At 37.4% G+C, this 20187-nt stretch overlaps 3 protein-coding genes across 9 annotated transcripts in view; 2 read left to right on the forward strand and 1 right to left on the reverse strand.

Annotated features, from left to right (window-relative positions):
* Positions 1–16: 16 nt before the first annotated feature.
* On the forward strand, positions 17–3398 carry terb2 (telomere repeat binding bouquet formation protein 2). Its single transcript, XM_042485593.2, has 7 exons — positions 17–418; positions 1417–1498; positions 1597–1736; positions 2079–2140; positions 2225–2262; positions 2353–2432; positions 3082–3398. Exons 1-7 carry the CDS (start codon positions 355–357, stop codon positions 3192–3194), a joined length of 579 nt encoding a protein of 192 aa, XP_042341527.1. The 5' UTR covers positions 17–354; the 3' UTR covers positions 3195–3398.
* Positions 3399–4763: 1365 nt separating this feature from the next.
* On the forward strand, positions 4764–9984 carry sord (sorbitol dehydrogenase). Of its 2 annotated transcripts, XM_042489513.2 has the most exons (9): positions 4764–4953; positions 5053–5086; positions 6029–6193; positions 6371–6530; positions 6694–6812; positions 8061–8126; positions 8279–8457; positions 9036–9157; positions 9294–9984. In XM_042489513.2, the coding sequence occupies exons 1-9, from the start codon at positions 4900–4902 to the stop codon at positions 9457–9459; spliced, it is 1065 nt and encodes a 354-aa protein (XP_042345447.2). In that variant the 5' UTR covers positions 4764–4899; the 3' UTR covers positions 9460–9984. The 2 variants fall into 2 exon arrangements, with proteins under 2 accessions (XP_042345447.2, XP_087933270.1); XM_088077144.1 differs by lacking the exon at positions 5053–5086 and having other exon boundaries at positions 4802–4953.
* Positions 9985–11965: 1981 nt separating this feature from the next.
* Positions 11966–20187, reverse strand: part of apba2b (amyloid beta precursor protein binding family A member 2b) — an 86024-nt gene continuing 77802 nt past the window's right edge. For all 6 annotated transcript variants that reach the window (XM_088077131.1, XM_088077140.1, XM_088077112.1 and 3 more), the window contains 4 exons: positions 16776–16988; positions 16555–16674; positions 15853–15993; positions 11966–13337 (listed from right to left, as the gene is read on the reverse strand). In XM_088077131.1, the coding sequence (XP_087933257.1) occupies positions 13266–13337; positions 15853–15993; positions 16555–16674; positions 16776–16988 (546 nt within the window). In that variant the 3' untranslated portion in view covers positions 11966–13265. The remainder of the gene's footprint in view (positions 13338–15852; positions 15994–16554; positions 16675–16775; positions 16989–20187) is intronic.

Below are 20187 nucleotides of genomic sequence, written 5' to 3' on the forward strand. Positions count from 1 at the left end.
GCTAACCGCTGTCAAACTGTCTCGAGGCAGCGCTGATTAAAAATGAAAGAAGATTATGTTATTAAACTGACTGTGTCTCACCTCAAATGTTTTCAGAAACATGCGTTAGTGAATTCTTAGGCTGTAAAATGAGAAAGTTAGTCCCGACAGTGCTTTGTTTGTTTCCAACATGGCGGAGAGGTCGTGAACATTTCCGACAGATTTGACAGCACGTAAATGCATCAGAGCCGTTTGGGCGCCAAACAACAGAGCAGCTCTTTGAGCTTTTTGAGACAGAAAGGATTAAGATAGCAGGCTAGTTGGAGGATTAATAGCTTAAAAGCTAGAACAAAATTCAAAAAGAAAACTTTAGCTATGTTTAAGAATAAGTCTGCCTGGTTTTCAAGCAGTGTGTCACAGACATGGCACAACTTTTGGAGTAAGTAGCCTGTTATAATTTAAATGTAATGTAACTGTTGTAATGTTAATGCTAACTGTATTTATTAATTTAACATTAGCTAGTTAGTAGGTCATGAAATGAGCTAATGATATAATTTTAAATGCTGTCAGTGTCTTTATGTTGACTGAAATTGCGCTATAAAGCCAGTACAAAGTAGGCTGTCTTCTTTTTGCTATCTTTGCATTTTTTATTTACACAGAACCGAAAAGGCAGCATTATGCCGCGTCATTGTAGGATTTTTAGATAGCGGACCAGCATCACAGAAACAAAAGAGGCGGGATGTATGAGCGTCTGCTTCTAGTGTGTAGCATAGGCAGGTTGCTTTTCTTCTTTTTGAAGCAGGCAACTGTAGCTAGGTACTTTTTAAATCCCCTGCAGTGGCTCACACGCGTAACACGCTATCAAAACACCACACCCATCCCACCCATGGTCCTGTCCTGTCAACTGTCTCTTTTACACAGACTTCGTTTCGGCATTGTTACTACCTCTACTGCTGGCTTAAAGGCAAAACTAATCTGTCCCTCCATTCGTCCCTTTTATACAAAACACTGAGGTGGCATAATGACACAATATTCCCGCCTTGAACAAACAATGTGAAAGGGGCTTGTATTACCTTTTAAAGGAGAAATATAATATTAACTACAAACCTAATTTCGGGATCTTTATCTTAGTTCAAACTGGACCTACATTTGCATTAAAACACACTGTGTCACAGCTGCAACTAATCAATGAATTGATTATTCAGTTGACAGAAAATAAATCTGCAACAGTTATGATAATTTATAATCAAAATCAGTTTCAGTGCAAAATGTCACATTCATCCCAAAATGTGAGGATGTGCTGTCTGAACCAGTCTACATAATATTATAGTAAATTTAACATTTTGGGGTTCAGAAGTCTGGACTGGACAAAAGACATTTGATTAAGACACTGGTAGTTTGAGCTGTCTTTTTGGTCATAACATATTTGTCTTGTAGTATCGGAGGGTGGAAGTGTCGCTGGTTGGAAAACAGCTGATTTCCTTTTCAGCGAGGATGCCACATGTCCTGATACTCTGAGGTGAGCACGAGAAACAACTGGAAATCCTCACATTTAACACCTAATAGATCTTTTTCCTAAAATCCCCCACAAGCTATAAATTAATTTCTGTTTTACAGGATATTTGAGAGCAAAGATTATCTTTGGAAGAAGGTGACAGTTTTTCACAGCTTGTTTCTGTCCGCCTGTGAGAAGCGTGAGAGTGTGAAGTCAGTGTGGATCGGTCATTATGTGCTGCCTCCAGCCTCAGTACAGGATGGTGAGGAATAATGTCAAATAAAATACTAATATGTTTATTAACCACTTAATCAGTAGTTCACAAGATAAGTCTGAGGGGTTGCGAGGTGATTGTAAACATAGGAAACAAGGAAAAATATTTCTGTGATGGACAGTTGGATTTTTTTTTACCTCTAAAAAAAACTATACACAGGGAACCGTCACTCTTTGGTTAAACTTCGTGTATCTACAGATTATCAGCTTGAGATAAAAGGTTGGATATAGTCAATGCTTCAGTCAGAAACACAGTAATGACTGATGTATTTTAAAGCAATCCAGTTGCATGAATTAAACTCATTCAGTGTTTTTCTTATTGTCCTTTAAGAGGTGAGACGTGTTGTTGGGAGGTTTATTTGGGAGTGTGAAGATGAGCAGTCAGAGGCACAGGTATGTTCCCCAGTCGATACAATTTACACAAAAGTAGATCATATAACAAAAAGGCTTTTAGTTTAAATGCCTTTTGTTTTACAGGGTTCCCAAGATGAATGCAGTGAAGTCAGCAGAAGCGAGTATGTTAAATTTCAGCTAAAAATGTTTAGGTTTGAAACTTAATAAATTGCAAAATGGCCAATAAACTAACAATGTTTCTCTTTCGCCAGTTTCGCACCGTCTGAGACAAACTCATCAGAGAGTGAAGCCGCTCTCTGTGCTCATTATCCAGCTTGTAACGTGCTCACAGGTGACACATTTATTATAATTTACTGTATGTTATTTTGGAAAATATCTGTACTTGTTTTTGATAAGAATATAAATATAATATCTGTAATTAAAGTCTAGTGTAATCCATATTTAAGGGATCCTGCAGATCCTTAAAAAGATTTTAAATTGATTTTTTTTTTACATCTTTCTTAAAAAAAAGTCAATCAAATCTTTGTATTCTTTGTGCATCGAGCACTCTGATTAGCTGTTAAACATAATAATTTAAAAAATCTAAAGTCTTAAAAATGTTAAAACACAGGAGTTTTATTTACTGTTTTTCTGACCTTGCATTGTGTGAGCTCAAAAAATGGATCATTTAATAAAATAAAATAATTATTAACCAAATGCCTCTTGAATTAACGTCATCAAAAAGTTTTATGCCACAATCATTATTTGGGCAAAATTCTCCCTAAACTTAAGTCCGTGATGCCGGTTCATGTGGGTTTTAATTCAATTTTCGTTACAGTAAAATTGGTCATAACTTTTATTCAGAGTAGCAGTAAAAGTGCTTAAATCTCACCTGCCTTAAGATATAGAAACCCTGTATTTAGGTTATAAGACAATATTTTGGTAGAAGTGTCTGTGTTGTTGAGTATTACCTTTTTTTCCTGTTGACTTGTTCATTTAAGGGTACGTCAGTATGGACAGCCTGCTGAAATATACAGGTGATGTGAGTGATTTCCATCCCGGATGTGTCCGATGCTCCAGCTGTAAAGCCCACTGCTGCCTGCCGCACACGTAAACAAACACACACTGAGAGAAAAGCAGAACAGCAAGTAGCAGTTATGTTATTCACGGTCGCAAGATGTCGATAATGCATTGTCATTTGAGTTATTATATTTGTTTATTATGTTTTCATTGCCTACCAGCATATATACACTGGCATAAAATAAATCAGTGTAACATGACTAACGCTGATCTCATTTTGTAAATTTGTTCACATTGTTTCATTGTATCTGATAATTGTTTTATCCCTCATATTCTACATTTCTTTTGTTTCCCAGTGAAATAAAACATCTTGGAACAAGGCAAATCATACAAATGGGTCCAGATTTGTAATTAAATCATTTGTTATAATCTGTGTTACAGTGTTTAAATTACTGTTCAGTTAAAAGAGTGAGATTTACACCCACAGGAGGAATTATTGTGCTAAAACAACATGCTTTAACTTAGTTTGTAGACATACTTCACTGAATAATTCTTCACTAAGTGTGATAAAAATGGCACATGTTGTTAAATGTCGTCCTAGTGAGCAGCATCGTCCCGCAGTGCTGCTTAGTAACAGACTAGATATAACTCACCGATTAGCAGCCTTGTATTTTTCATTGCAGTTACACAAGATGCACAAAAAATCAACGTACAATCTTTGCATTTTGTGCACAACTACTGAGGTGTATCCAGGTCAGAGCTGTTAATAATCTCTTGTTAATTTCCCTCCTCAAACTACTAATCACAGAATGATTGATGACAAGAAATGTGTGATATATTGAATGTGTATTGCACTAAGAAATACCAAAGGAAATAGTATAGTTGTAGTTGTATAATTGTTCACTGTTTTTAATAGATAAACTTGCTTAATGTTTTTGTTTTTTTATCCGCAAAAATGTTTTAAACCTTAACATGAAATTTGAAGACATTTTTTTCTGCAATATTTTTAATTCTATTTATTTATTTGTGAAAGTCTAGGTAAGTCATGTATGGCAACAAATATTTTGCCAAAAAATTTGCCAAAGTGAACAGTATAGCAAAAAAGATGAAAACATCTTACAAGATTGAAAATCAATTAGAAGAGAAGTAAAATTTAGCCGTAAGATGAAGATGTAATGTTAAAAATATGGGAAAATGAACAAATAGCTTAATGCACAAGCTCAAATATAAATCAATCTCAGTTTTCTGATACAGAGGGGAATCTGTTAAAAAATTATACAACTTTTGTGTTTTTTCTGCAATAGAGATGCCATCAAAAGAGGGAAACATTGACATTATATTAATATCGCGTTGGTTTTTCTTGAGAAATATCTTAAACACATGGTTAATTAAAATGCTGTTGTCTCGTAGACGCACATGGCTACATTTTCATGTTGGACTGAACCTAGTACGGCTCGATAGTGACTTGAAATTAATTTCAACGTACTGTACAAATAAAAAACCTTTAAAAGTAATATCGAGCAGTATTAAGAGTTATAGTATGCGTACAGTTAGATTTCTCTGCGTGGTAGCGGTCACCCCTACAAAGTGGACTCTTCCGCGGGTGTTTGGCCAATGACGTGCTTTGTTTTGGTGCCGCCCCGCTAACAGGAAGGTGCAGCCTGTCTTATAATAAACCCACGCTGCCTCTCCGCTGCTGTCTGTACTTTGACACCTAGAAGAAGAGAAGAAATCTCTCTTTCTCGGCTTCGGTTCGTCGGTCTGACTCCTCCGGCTCTCAGCTCAGTCTCGTATCTGTCATGGGGGAGGAAAATCTGTCCGTGGTGCTGCGCGCGCAGGGAGACCTCCGGCTGGTAGGAGACCTCAAACATGTGCTGTAATGCATGGGACTGTTGCTTACTAACACACTGCAACCACTTTTTGCATTGAAATGCATTTTGTCACTTTCTCAGGAAAATCGCCCCATTCCGGAGCCAGGACCTGATGGTATGATATATTTAACTGGTGAAGCTCTGACGTGTTTCATTTGATTCAAGAAAATATACTTTTGAGCTGCATTTCACTTTTTATAGATCACTTTAACATGCATTGCAAACTGTGAGAATATGTTGTGGACGATAGGTAAGAATATGAATTCAGTTTAACCCTTTAAAACCTGAGCATATTGTCCTGATTTCTGTCAAGAACATAAGAAAGAAGGCATTGAGCAACTTTGTAAGTAATGAGCCCCCCAAGATTGCATGAAATTAGTCAAAGTTACAAGCAGAAATAAAGATATATATATATAACAAATATAAATATCAAAAAAGGAAATGATGTGGAAAAAAGCTAAAATAAATAATTAAATGAATATATAATTGTAATAATTTGTTTTCTGGAACATGTACACCGCCTTAAAAATGGAGTCTACATTAACACTTCAATTATCCGTCCATCCCTCCCTCACTTGCTTACCTATTTTATAGCAAGATAAGACTTGTTAATCTCACACGAGGGAAATTTACACGCTACAGCAGCTCAAGAGTCAGACGCAAGAGAAAAAAATTATATTAATGAAATGAAATAATTTAAAATAAAATCTATAGGTAAAAAACATGATTAGGGGATTTTTTTGGAATAAAAGCATACATTTAATTTAGGAAATGTAGTGGAGTAAAAGTGAAAATTGATAAAATATAAAAACTCAATAAAGTCCAGATACTCCCAAAAAAATACTTAAGTACTGTAACTAGGTATTATTACTTTGTTACATTATTTCACTGCAGTGCACAGATGTTTGTGACAGATTTCCTTTAAATTTGGGCCATTTTGCCCTAAAAATTTGTCTGAATTGCCATTTTCTTTTTCATGACAAGATGACAAAGTGCATTCTCACTCATAAGTCAGCACTGGACTGTCCCCATCTTGTGTGTTGTGTTTTGCACGCAGATGTTTTGCTGCAGATGCACTCTGTAGGAATCTGTGGATCAGATGTTCACTACTGGCAGCACGGCCGCTGTGGGGACTTTGTGCTCAGGGAGCCGATGGTGTTGGGGCACGAGGCTGCAGGGCGAGTGGTGAAGGTTGGCTCCGCAGTCAAGCACCTTAAAGTAGGTGAGTTGGGTGTGTGTGTGTGTGTGTGTGTGTGTGTGTGTGTGTGTGTGTGTGTGTGTGTGTGTGTGTCTTTGAGTGTCAGAGCTGGGAAACACTAAAGGCATGCATTTAAATATGTGCATTCATTATATGACATACTATACTCACATGCTATAAACTTCACTGTGTATTCTTCAGGTGACAGAGTGGCCATTGAGCCCGGCGTGCCCCGCGAGATGGACGAGTTCTTCAAAAACGGAAAGTACAACTTGTCTCCTACCATCTTCTTCTGCGCCACGCCCCCCGACGATGGAAATTTGAGCCGATACTACAAGCACAGTGCCAGTTTCTGTTACAAGTAAGTTTTTTTTTTTTGAAGGATTGCACGGCTTTGCATCAGAGATTACCCAACAACTGTCTGATCTCTTGTCTGCAAACTGTCTCTCTTGCCCAACCTTAGCATGCATCCTTTCTGTCTTTCTTCTCCTTTTCTCTCTCTGTGTCTTTCTTCAATTATCCAGGTTGCCTGACAATGTGACATTTGAAGAGGGAGCTCTAATCGAACCTCTGTCTGTGGGGATCCACGCCTGTCGCAGGGCCGGTGTGACGCTCGGCAGCACCGTGCTCATCTGTGGTGCAGGTAAAAGTGAACTCCAACAATAAAACAAGTCAGTGCAAGATGCTGCAAACTGCATATCAAGACATGCTGCAAACTTTAGTAAAATGCCCTCATTGTATTACGTTTGTGTAGCATGCCGCTGCAAGTTAGAAATCCGACATAAATCCTTGGGTGCAGTCACAAAAGGCAAAACCATTCTGACGGAGCAAAACTTGAGAGAGTAAAAAACCACTGAGCCTGAACACATCTTGTAAGTGACTTAATATTTAACCTTGTGTTGCGAAAACAAGCTAATGCACATATAAGACACCTGTGTTAAGCATTACCAGGTGAAACGGTTGGTTGCTCTCGAATAGAGTGAAGTTACAGCAAATGTTCAGTGAATGCTCAAAGCACATCATGTCGGGGAAACCTCCAGCTCACCTGGTAAAGTGTGCGCCCCATGAAGGCTGAATCCTTGCAGTGACTCTGGTTCAGATCCATCCTGTGACGCTTTGATGCATGTCTCTCTTCCCTCTGTCCCCTTTCCTGTCCTCCTGTTTCTCAAGCCGGCACAAAAGGCAATAAGACAAAAGAAATCATTAAAACACTCTATGTCAAGCTCTAAAAGTCCAGTGTGTAGAATCTACAGTAATAAGTATGTCTTCTTTGGTATAATCACCTGAAAACAAGAGGCCGTTACATTTTCATGAGAACGTCGTCATCCACAGTTTGCCATGTTGCACTGCAATGTTTCTGCAGTGGCCCAGAATGCACAAACCGAACCATTGCGGTTTTTCTTGTAAGTCACCACAGTTAGCAGCCCCTCCACGATGAACTGAAAAATGTAAAACACCGATTTGTACGGTGAAACTGCTTTGTTCAGTTTTTTTACACAGGGTCTGTTTGTTTTGGAGTTGAAGAGATCTCTGCGGATAATTCAGCTCCTGAACATCTGGATCTCAAGTTATGTAAAAAAAAAATGTTAGCACACATTAGCAGGTGCTGATGAGCCGACCAGCATAGGAGAAACACTGCAAGGTGAACCTGCTTTATGCAGTGTTTTTAACCAGTTAAAATCACTTGGTCTGTTTGTTTTGGAGAAGAAAAGACTTGTGCAGATAATGCGACTTACAGTAAAAACCTGAACAAAGTACACTGACAGAGTTGTAACTGGGAGTTCACTCTTCAGTTTCAGCTGGTTGCAATCTGTTATCCTCACCACTAGATGGCTCCACATCCCACACACACTGGCCCTTCAGTCTGTGTTTATTTCCTCTTTTCACACAGGACCTATTGGGTTGGTCTGCTTGCTTGTGGCCAAGTCGATGGGGGCCTCACGGGTCGTCATCACCGGTAACACAAACACACGCACACACACACACACACACACACACACACACACACACACACACACACACACAGCTTATGAGATACAACATGCAGTTTCTGTTCGTACTTTCTAGTCAGTGTTTTCTTCTTTCTCTAATCCCCTTTGCTGTGTTCAGATCTGTTCCCGGAGCGTCTGACAAAGGCCAAAGAGTTGGGTGCAGACTTCCAGCTGCTGGTGAAGAGAGGAGACGCACCTCAGCAGCTGGCCAAGAGTGTCGAGGAGAAACTGGGCGATATGCCTCACATTTCTATTGAGTGCACTGGTGTGGAGAGCTGCATCCAAACTGCCATCTACGTATGTGACTCCTCAGTGAAGACTTTTTTTAAGTCTTCACTCAGAGCTGTGAAGTAACTCTGCACAACTATAGACAATAATTCAATCACCCAGGACTGAACTTCTAATTTTGAGGTCCTTGGACTTTAGTGTTTCTGAATCATGCAGCACTAAACTTTACCTCCACTACACCTCAGAGGGGAAAAATTATTTTCTGACATCTTTTTCGCAACTTGTTACTTTATAGATCACAATTTTAATACATGTTGTTAAAAATGAAACTCCCCAGCAGTAAATAAAATAATTTAAATTAGTATCACTTTGACCAGCATCCTACATGTTAATACATCTGTAAAAATATTCTAATATATAATAATGTAACACTCATAGTGGCACTTTTATTTTTAATGCTTCTAGTACATTTTGAATGCAAGACTTTAACTGGTTATTGAGTCATTTTACATTGTGTTATTGTTTTTTCTGCCCCACTGTTTGTTTTTTATACTCCACCTATGAAGCATAAATGCTGCCAAGGAGCCTCAGTATCTGCAGACTCATAAAATAATCCAAGTAATGATTGATTTTTTTTTCCCCGTTAGGCAACACGTCCAGGCGGTGTGGTGGCGCTGGTGGGTATCAGCCCCGAAATGGTAACTGTTCCTCTGGTAAATGCTGCTGCAAGAGAAGTCGACATCAGAGGAGTTTTCCGATACTGTAACACGTAAGAAAATATCCTTTAATTTACGTTTTTGTTTTGTAAGCATATGTTTGAAGCACAGCTGGACACAGTTAGACTGATGAAGTACTCAGCAGGTATCACAGAGGTTGGAGTCTCAGCTAAAGTCTTTGTGTTGCAGCTGGCCGATGGCTATAGCCATGTTGGCGTCGGGGAAAGTGAATGTGAAGTCACTCGTGACCCACCGCTTCCCCCTGGAGCAGGCAGCCCAGGCCTTTGAGACCACGCGTCAGGGTATCGGGATAAAGGTCATGTTAAAGTGTGACCAGCACGACCAGAAACCCTGATCTGAACCGCCCGAGAGTGACTCAGCATTACATAAACACAAAGTAGACACACTGACCCCAAGAAAGATAACAAAGCCGGTTCAAAGATACACAATGATGAACACTGCAGGTCAAAGGAACTAACGTCAAATGGTACGAATAATTATTTTAGATGCTGAATTTTGTTCTATTTTAATAGTTTTATAATTTTAGATAATATGTTCCATGTTAATTAATAATTATTTTACAAATGGTTACTAAGGTACTTATGGTAGTAAATGATTTTTTTCTGAAATGAATATAATTAAAAAGGTACAATTTCTTTGTTATACTTTTTAATTTTCACAGAACCAGCAATACCCAGTTTTAGGCATTGGAGGGAACTAGAGACTCAAAATGAAAAAATATCTTTGTCTTGATTCTGGTCTATAATTTGAATGATAATACACTAACCTTCAAAGTAGACATTTTTTGCAGTTAGTTTACAAGGTGTCAACATACATGCCAAATAAACCTCAAATAAATAAATAAACTCTTCTTCCAAGAGTTCACCTTCTTTTTGCATTGTTTAAGGTCTTTCTGGAGCCGTCTGACTAACTCCATTTATTATTTTATGGGTTTAATAGTGAGCAATTAACAGCACACTCAAAACAAGTGTTTACTGACGTTGTTACTTCTCGACTTTTCCAACACAAGTTATGGAATCAGCACACAGATACTGTGGTTTTCCACAATTCCACATTATATACTAGTAGCATACAGTTAGTACAAAATACTACTTTAATAGTGTACTGTTCTCTCAGTTAGTATACAGTAAATCCTGTACAGTTTTGTACTAATGAGAAATGATGCAATGGATGTACTATCAGACGTGTTTACATGTGTGGGCAGCTCCTCTGATTTTAAATATTCAATACTTAAAAAAAATTTATATATACATATATATATATATATATATAAATAAAATAGGTATGTCATGTGAAAATGAGACACTAACACCTTTGATTTAGTACAGTAAGTCAAAAAGTATGTGATGAGTCAGTAATTTAACTAACTTAATTAAAAAACAATAGACTTTATGCAGGAAGTAATATACAAAAAAAACCTCATTTTTGTGTGTAACCATTTTTATCTTCATTTTGTTGATATCTGGAATTCACCAGTTTTCTTAGTTTTGCTTTTCTTTTAGGTAAGAGAATATTTTACGAGTGGTTGAGAGCACTTTTACTAAGAGAAAAACAAAACATTGTTTTCTTCGTCCAAAAATCGATTATCCAGCACAAGGAAACACGTTATGTTCCTTACATCTAAGGAACATACAAAAATGAATGAGCGTCAAAAAATCAAATTCAGATTATTATATGTTTTAGAGTAATTATGGTGATTGGATGATTCAGTTTGTGGGTTTAAGAAATACTATTTGTCTACTGATGCAAATTAAGACTGTAAGGCCTTGGGCAATGCATTTTTTGCTTCTAATTTCATTAAGTCATGATAGGTCCCCTGGTGAGACGGCATTTACAGCATCACAAATGTTTTGCCATTGTTACGTTTGTGATTTTCCCGTCACAGCAGTACTGACACTTTAGAAAATATCATGTTTACTTACGGATTATTTACTAGTACGTTGATTTCTTATTCCAGCTTGTTTTGGTGGCATCTCTCCACGTCTTGGGCATGTGAGTCTTTGCACACAGCACCACACCTGGCCTTAAATAGTGGTTAGGGGGTGTTACCTGTGCTTATCATTCAGCACACCTGGGTAAGAGCAGACTGGGATGGCTAACCCTTTCAAAAACTAGGGAGGGCAACCAGCAACTTAACAATGAATGGCCAAAAAAGTTACATGAACATAAAAATAAGCAACAAAAAAAAAAAAGTATAAAAGAAACACAAACAGGCAAAAAAACAAAACAAAACAAGACAATAATCTCGAGAAGGTGCCAAAAAAATTTAAAAAATAAATATTTTTTCTTTGTTCTGTAACATAATTTTAAATATATGATTTAAAGAATTATAAATATAGTTTTCTGGACATTTTCCCTTGTTTTTGATAATGTCTACAGGCTTTTATTCACATAATTTCCTTGTCACATTTTACTTTTTTTTTTTTTTAGTTTGTGGTACATTTCTCGTCAAGTTGCTCATTATGTTTTTCTCTGTTTTTTTAAAGAAATCAAACCAATTTTCTTAGGTTTCAGAAGTTTAAAGCACAAGAAAACTGATATCCAGGTGTGAAAGGGTTAAGAGTGTTGACTTCACTTATTTTTTCTCAGAAAACTTTAAGAAATTTCAGAGAATGTTGCCACATGAGGCCCCAAAAGTCAAGATTTTAATTTACCATAAGTGGTTTCATTTTTTTATGTCCAACTTTTCATTTATTTTTCCTTTTTTTCTGTTCCTGACAGCAATGGGCTTTCATACAAAACAGACCAATCATGAAGGTCCATTTGTTTACAGGAGAAACCCTCTGCATCACATTCATGCAGCAAATCCAACCTTTTTCGATCCAGTTCAACAAAACCAGCCAGGTTCAGCTCAGATTTTATTATCTTGCCACAATGACATGAAACTACTTTACGAGGCATGCACACAGATAATGTTCATATGGTTAAAATTTACTACAATGCATTGTAAAAGCTTTACCTGGCGGTAAGGCTCGTTTCTGTCACAGTGTGTGATTCACAGTTCTCCGTTTCCCTCTCGAGACTGAAAGCCAACATACAGGTGGGAGGATGTTTGCAGTGACTAAACCTGTGTGTTTTGTTTTTTTTTGTTTTTAACATGAGCACAATACTAGACAAGTTTCTCTTTATGTACAGACATTCTAATACTGCTTATGGCAATGGGACAGCTCACACGACACAGTTACATTCACAATCCACTCGTAGTAGAGTTTCAGTCAGGAACACTAAAGATGAACGTACAGTAGAGTAGCACACAAAAGAAACTTCAGTTTTCATACACGTGACTTTGATATCAAAAGCATAATTGATGCATGTTAATAGTTTCACTCGGTTGCTTGTTATTTGAATGTGTGTGAGTGTTTGTACATGAGATTTAGAAAAAACTCCAGAGGTTGTATTGCCGTAAAATGAAGTAAATCAAAAGGATATGGCGTTTCTCCCGTTAACCCCTGCTGCAAGCATTGGTTTGATTCACATGTTCATTATATCAACGGAGCATATTTAAACCCAACATTTCAAACACTTAACTCATTCCCCTTTTTCACTGGAAACTACTTTGACATCCGGCATTTAATTGTGTCTTTGCCATCATCAACAGCGAAATTCAATTAATATTTACAATGCAGCCGTGGCTCCTCCTCCTACCAGACCGCCTTCACTCGCGATATTAGCAAAATATGTATTTACATGAGAAATAAATAAACAGAGAAGAAAATGAAACTATACAAGAAGTATAGTAGAAGTATCATATTGCATTACATGAATATAAAAAAATAAATTGTGACGCATTCACTCGATAAGTCCATCCACACGATCTCACTGAAGTGACACAGAAGCACAGACAGGACAAATAAATAACACACACCCACACACTCATGGACACACACACTGTCTCTTCAGCTGGTCAGATGGAAAAAGCATCTCATGTCAGTAAAATGGCCATTGCATGTTAAGCACAGACAGAGGAGAGATGATGAAGAGTTGAAGTCACCAGCTCAAAGAAAAGAAGAAGAAAAAAAGGAGAAATGAACTGACAGGGAGAGGCGATCCTCCCCCTGGTCACTGGTCAGCTTGGTTTGCTCCGTTAGATAACCAATCACAGCTGATGGCCTGTCCTGTGCAACGGTCCCTGGCCACCGTTTATATGTACATAGGTGTCTCCTGTCCTGTTAGGAGTCTGAACATGGCTGCCGGCATGGTCTTCATGTGAATCTGGCAACAGAAACAAAAAAAAATCTCAATTAAAAGGCCAAACATTTCAACTCAACGGACACAGTCTCGAAACAATGCATTGAGTGGTGTCGGGCACAAAGTGTGTTAAAATTATGTGCCGGAAACAAAATCAATATAATGATGATAATAATAACAACAATAATAACTACTTATATCGCACCTTTAAAATGAGTTGTTTACAAACTGCTTTGACAAACAAAACAAAGGCAGGAAGTTAAATAAAATAATAAAATAAACATCAACAAACATGCTGAACAGAGAGAGGTCTATAAAGTCAAACCAAAAGGCAAGAACAAAATGCATTTACAAAAGGTCAATAAGGATAAAGCAAATAAAAGGAATAGAATTGATAAAGCGGGGAGATCTCGAAAGGCAGCTGAAGTACTAAATTAATACAATCTTAGAAAATATAAGAATAAATGAAATAAAAGACGTTAAAATTATATAAGAAATGATATAAGAAGAAGACACCACATCGGTGGGGATAACACGAAGATAATAAGATAAAAAAAGATGAATAAGAGACAGATGAACAAGTAAATAAATTGAAAAGATATATTATTATTATTATTATTATTATTATTATTATTATTATTATTAACTGTATTAAGTTAATTAAAAAACAGACTGGTTTTGGGAAAAATAAGTTTGGGACGTAAATGACAAAACTACGTGAGGTACCTTGATTATGTACGTAAAGTTTATAAAGTCACACAGCTATACTGACTATTGGTTTGACACTGACGTGGACAGTAATCTGCTGGTTGAAAATCTGTTTGTTTGACCCGTCTCAACCAGCCTACGTGGACATTTTTTCGCTCTTAACACTTAATTTTGTCCCCACAACGCCATCATGTGCTCTTAAACTTTGTGTCCATTTCATGTATGTCTATGAGACCAGGCTGAGTGTTTTCTTATAGATATCTCATGCTGTAGATGATGGTGTGTGTGTATTCTGGTAGAAATCCCCCTAAACATTTAAAGAGGTCACTTTAAACCTTGAAACTCTAAACGCTGCGCAGAAAAACTGTTTGCAATAGTTCACTATACAGTTTTGTCATCTGAATATGTGATGAGAATGATTATCTCCTTCTATACTCCTTACACAAGAGTGGAAGAAACGGCCCAAAGTGTGGCTTCATTTCACAAATAAAAATGACAATAAAAGAATTTATTTGACACCATGCGAGCAGCGCGTCTGTTACTTCGGGTAAATGTCATTGAAAAAAAATAAATACAAAATATATAATAAAAATATTATAAAATTAACAGGGAGGCTTAGCAAAATATCCTCCCATTTCATCTATAATGTGTTCAGATGAAACCTGTGTTGGTCTTCTTTTTTCCACAAATAAAATTGATTGGGGATCAGTAAGGGAATCAATAACAATATTAAACTGATTAGTAGAATTTATAATGGTACTTGTATCAATGAAATTGAATCCATTTCCATCCCTACTCCATACATGTTAAAGTAAAACCGAAAGCTAAAAACGGCAACAATACCTCTGTGCTTTTTTTGGTTCAACTCTTCTTCTATGTTTTCTATTTGTGTTGATCCGGTTTCTATACAGCAGACTTAAATCATCTGACAATGCAACATGAAAAAAAGTGTAAAATCGATGAACGCCAAACAAGATATACTGACCAACATGCAGCGGGCAGACAGTTAAAAATGGTCAAATTATACGGCAGCGGGGTGAGAGGAACAACCTCAGCTGACATTTTGATTTTCTTGTACATGATGTAGTCCTTCACACGGTGACGAGAGGCGATGTAACAGTCAGCTTGTGTCCCTGCTCGATCTTTGATGTGTGTTTGGTGAGTCTGAGACTTAAAGTCAGGAGGGCGTGAGATTAAAACGAACACGTCATATGAAGTAAGATTACGTCTTTAGCCACTGAGCTCTGTAGCAGAAACAGTTCCTAAATGATTGTGTTATTGTTTGCAAACGCACAGTGAATACTTTTTGTCATCGGGTTGTGTTGTGAATGTACTAACTAGCTTCATGAACCGGCCCAGTCGCTCCTCTGGTTTCCTTTGTTGAATGGCGATTACAGACTACTGCTGCCTGCTGGTATGGAGAGTTATTTCCTCTTTTCCTCTAAAATAGACAACAAACGTACATGCTGGTTGAAGTTAGGATGACGTTTTTAGGGCGTGTTCAGGTGAAACTTGTTGGCCGAGATACTGGTGACGCAGCAGTCAGCCTTCATCATTATGAGTTCTTTTTTTAAAGATGTTTTTTTTGGGCTTTTATTGCCTTTCACTGACAGGACAGTATCGCTGCGGAGAGGACACAGCCTCTGTACAGAGGGCGGCGCTCTATCCACTGAGCCACCAGGCGCCCCGATTGTTGCGAGTTCCTTGATCTTTAGCGGGTCTCAGCCTGAAGTATATAGTGGTAGTACAAAGTACGGATATGTGCTACATATTTGCATATGTGTGCACTTGTATTTAACTGTGTGTGTGAGTTTGTGTGCATCAGTTTAACCTCGCCGACAGAGTTGGAGAGAGCCTGGACAATCTTCTCATGTGCTGTGGCCACCACACTCTGCCCATTGATCTCGATGATCCTGTGACCCACACGGACTCCACCACGCTCAGCAATGCCTCCTCGCATCAGACTGCAGATCTGACAAAACACACAAAAGCAGAAAATCTTCATGTTATAGGCTTATTTTTGCAAGTACAGAGTAAATACGGAGTAATATGCAAAGTGAATGCTACTGGAAGAGCAAAATGTCTGCAGTGATGCGCTGATGATAAAGTGGAGCTGTGAGGACAGAGTTCACATTTAAAAGACAATGATAAAGTGATAAACTGCACAATGCATCCTTGCTAAAGTTAATGGGATTTTTTTTTTTTTTAGCTGGGATTGTATTTGGTGTATAAATAGTGTTCAAAGCGAAACAGCAGTTTATCACAGCGACACAGTGTTTTCTTCCTTGTGTCCAATACAGAGTAAACAAAATAATGAGCAGATTAATCTAAACTGAGACAGGAATGGAGAAACAACAACATGCTGTACGGTCCAGGTACAAAATACAGCACACGAAACATCATCCATGAGAAAAACACAACAAAGCAGTACATTTTGAGTTTGACAAATTACATCTGTTGTTATTATCACAACTGTCAAAGTAAGCAACGTAAACGCTCCTGGCTGACAGAAAGAAGTCAGAGTGAAACTCACAATGCCGTTCTGGACACTGAAGCCCAGCTGATACTTTAGATCTGGTCTCTTAATGAGGACGGTGGTAACAGGAGGGCAGCTGACGATGTTCATTTTCACCTGAACCTGGTTCTTCAAGCCCTTTAACACAGAGAAACACACACACACACATACAGAGTGTGTTCAGTCTCACATTGATAGTGTGGTTTGGAACGATGTTGGATTATCATTTGGCGCAGTACCTTAATGATTCCCTGACAGGTGGCGAGTGGCAGCCCCACTAGGCTGGTGTTGTTGATGGACATGATCTGGTCTCCGATGCTGAGCTTGCCAGAACGAGCCGCGGGGCCGCCGTTCATCATGTTGGCTAAGATAACTGTGGGCAGAATGGAGCCCCAGCCGGACTCCACAATTACCACACCGAGGATCTCCCCTTTACTCTTCTCCAGCTGCAGCTGTGGAGAGGAAGACGAGGAGGAAGGTGGAGAGGGAGGAGGACACAATCTGGTGGTCACTTTTATGTTTTTATCACACAGAGGAACTGGACTTTATCTTGGAACGGGACAACTTCAATAGCATTTGGGAAAACTGGAGTTCATAGTATATATATATATATATATATATATATATATATACATATATATATATATATATATATAGTCAATTACATAAGATTTTATACAAAAGACTGCACATATTAAAGAATCCTTTGGTTCACCACTACACATTCTGAAATATAAATTTTAATATCAGAGAAATTCCTAAAATCTGACAAAAGCAGCAATACATTGTATGAGGTGTAATACAGCTGCATAAGAAAGAAAAAAACAAGGGGAATAGAGAACTTTCTTTTCCTAATTTTATTTATTTTTCATTTATTATGTTTTGGCCTTTTCTTTTTTTTCTTCCTTATTTGATTCAATTGAAATGACTGACTAAAAATGTATGGGGTTGATGGATAATACCAAGAAATCAGTCCTTATTTTAGGACGTTATTTTATTTTTAAGTTATCTTTTATGTTAAAAGGTGTAAAATAGAGGATGAAATGTTTAATGGGAGTTTGATTGGTTATTTCAATAAAAACATTTAAAAAAAAAAAAACATTATAACTTATGACACTAAAATTTTATGAAAATGCAATATTGTCAACCACATAAGTCTGTCTGTATCAGCGTGCGTCTGTTTCTGAACAATTTGCTTTAGTTGTTCAGAGAAGCACCTGATTCACCAACAAATTGCTGGCGAATACGTAAAGAACTCACTTTTATTTTAAACACGATTACTTTTTGATACTTGTCAGAAGACTCACTTTTCCCCTCCATGAATTAAAGCAGAAATCTGTGTATTTACCAGCAGCCCTGGAGCTTACAGGGCACGGCCAGGAAATATCATGATGTACAATTTTTTTGTCTTGAGATGTTGCCATACTGTTTATATCAAAGCACCTATCTCTTTTATATCTCTGGTTGCACTCGACCACCGCTGGCAAATTTATCTGCCCTGTACCATTAAGAGCGTTCTAACAAGCTGTATTATTGTGTGGTTTGGTCTCAGGACTACAGACGGCAATGAAGGACAATGATTGGCACAGAGCTACCACAGCCGATGACATTTACACCCCTCGTTGCTAAAGCGAAGCCCAAAACATCATTTTTGACACCTGCCATCCCGCTCATGCTCTGCTCTCGCTTCTCCCACAGAAAAAAATGTTACTGGAGCATCAAATCACACACCACCCGCCTCAGTGATGTTTCCTCAGACAGTTACATTGCTGAACAGTTAAGGCATCCATATGAAGTGCACATTATTTTTTGTGGATTTTCTGTTTTATATATCGTGGATAATGTTTACTGTTTTGTATAAGTTGGGGGATGTGAGGACTCCACTGAGCACAAGCATTTTTCTGTAATTTTTTATACATAACAACAAACAAACGGTGCAAATCAATGAGTAACACTGCTCATTTATGGCAGTTAGGCCTGGGGATAAAGAAAAAATCAAATAGCAGGATAATTTGGACCAGATACCTCAAAATCAATACTGCGATGATACTGTGGGGATGACTACTGGTGCTTTCACAACATATTTACACAATGATATTTTTGACAAATAATCATCAGTATAATGAGTAGGTGGGTAAAGGCAAATAATAGAACAGCTAGAATAGTCGGACAAGCTCAAATAATAACATCATGTCACTGTAATGCATATTATTATTATTATTATGACATTTACTGTATGTACATGTATGGTATAAATGCATGTGTATGTATATATACATATATATATATATACATATATATATATATACAGATGTGTGTGTATACTTGTATGTATGTAAGTGTGTGTGTGTAAATATGTAAGTGTATATATATTTATAGACAAAGTTCATAAATTAATGACCTGATGATTAGCTGAGAAGGGGTAGGAAATAATAAGTTGATACTTCCTCCTACTCCTTTTCAGGCATGTAAGATTCATTTTTTTTGTTGCTTATTAAAATCTATTCACTGAGTTTATGTATATGTTATCATCCATTTCTGTTGTTGCCATTTTGTTTAATTTTCACCTTTTTCTGTTTTAATTGTTTTACGTTTTCAAAACAAATATCTATCAAATGAATGGAATCAAAAACAAACTTTTAAACCAGGAAAAGACAACACTTACGATATGATATCGACCAGCTGTATATTTAATCTATGAATGGATTCTCTCTTGAATTTCCACTAAATTAAAAATATTAATACATACATCAATATTGCAATATAAAAGGACAAATCTATTATTTTTACTATCAAAGGGATTCTGCAGCTGAAGAGTATTTTCTTTAGCAACCAAGTCAACCCCATTTCATTTTCACCGATTGTCACAAATTACGCCAAATAAATAAATATCATTCTTATTTCAAATGATTACTGAAGTCGTGTCTTATAATTCAGCTTCAAGGGAAACATCAAGAACACAGCAAAGACAGATGTTCGTATCTTCAATATAGCATACAGACAGATGTGTAGATCAGTATTTAGTACTTGAACACTCACATTAGGCAACACGTTGTAAAGCACAAGATATTTGTTCAGAAAAGTGCTCTATGAGATACATTTATCGTTATGTAACACTACAACAGACATTCATTTCCACAGCGTCTTAATAAACAGTTCTGAATCTTATAATTTATTAACAGGTATCTGCATTTTCACAGATCAAACTATTGAGCACATCTGAACACTGTCTTGATGTAGAAAACATTTTCCTGCTGAGGTTCTTTCAACCAGCAGATGCGACACTCGTACACACGAAGCCTTGAGAAACAAATCTATTCTCATCACAGTTGGTTAGGAAAGGTGAGTGCTTGAGAGAGCCTCGTTTCCCCATCACTAAAAATGACTCATGTGCCTCTAATATAGCAGCTGCATGGTGGAGCCCATGCAGCCTCTCTGCTCATACAGCAGAAACTGTTTCACGGTTTCTAATTCCCCAAAGCCTCCAGTAATGCTTTCAGGGCACAGTGTTAGCTAAAGAGGAAATGCTGAAGCAAAAAAAACATCTAGCGTTGACATGCTCTGCGTCGATTTCACTGTACCATCTGCCTCTTAATCTGTCTAATTAGAGCAGCTACTGTATACATGTGTGTTTCTCTAATGGCCCTGCAG

The sequence above is a fragment of the Plectropomus leopardus genome, chromosome 1 (genome assembly GCF_026936395.1).
Source record: "Plectropomus leopardus strain MGB_pleo_1.0 chromosome 1, ASM2693639v1, whole genome shotgun sequence".
In the NCBI taxonomy this organism is placed as follows: Eukaryota; Metazoa; Chordata; class Actinopteri; order Perciformes; family Serranidae; genus Plectropomus; species Plectropomus leopardus.

Coding starts and splice junctions, on each gene's coding strand:
- sord (XM_042489513.2), top strand. CDS start 4,900: ATGGGGGAGGAAAATCTGTCCGTGGTGCTGCGCGCGCAGGGAGACCTC. Junction 4,954..5,052: donor CGCAGGGAGACCTCCGGCTG/GTAGGAGACCTC, acceptor TCACTTTCTCAG/GAAAATCGCCCCATTCCGGA. Junction 8,127..8,278: donor CTCACGGGTCGTCATCACCG/GTAACACAAACA, acceptor TGCTGTGTTCAG/ATCTGTTCCCGGAGCGTCTG.
- terb2 (XM_042485593.2), top strand. CDS start 355: ATGTTTAAGAATAAGTCTGCCTGGTTTTCAAGCAGTGTGTCACAGACA. Junction 2,141..2,224: donor ATGAGCAGTCAGAGGCACAG/GTATGTTCCCCA, acceptor TTTGTTTTACAG/GGTTCCCAAGATGAATGCAG. Junction 2,433..3,081: donor AGCTTGTAACGTGCTCACAG/GTGACACATTTA, acceptor TGTTCATTTAAG/GGTACGTCAGTATGGACAGC.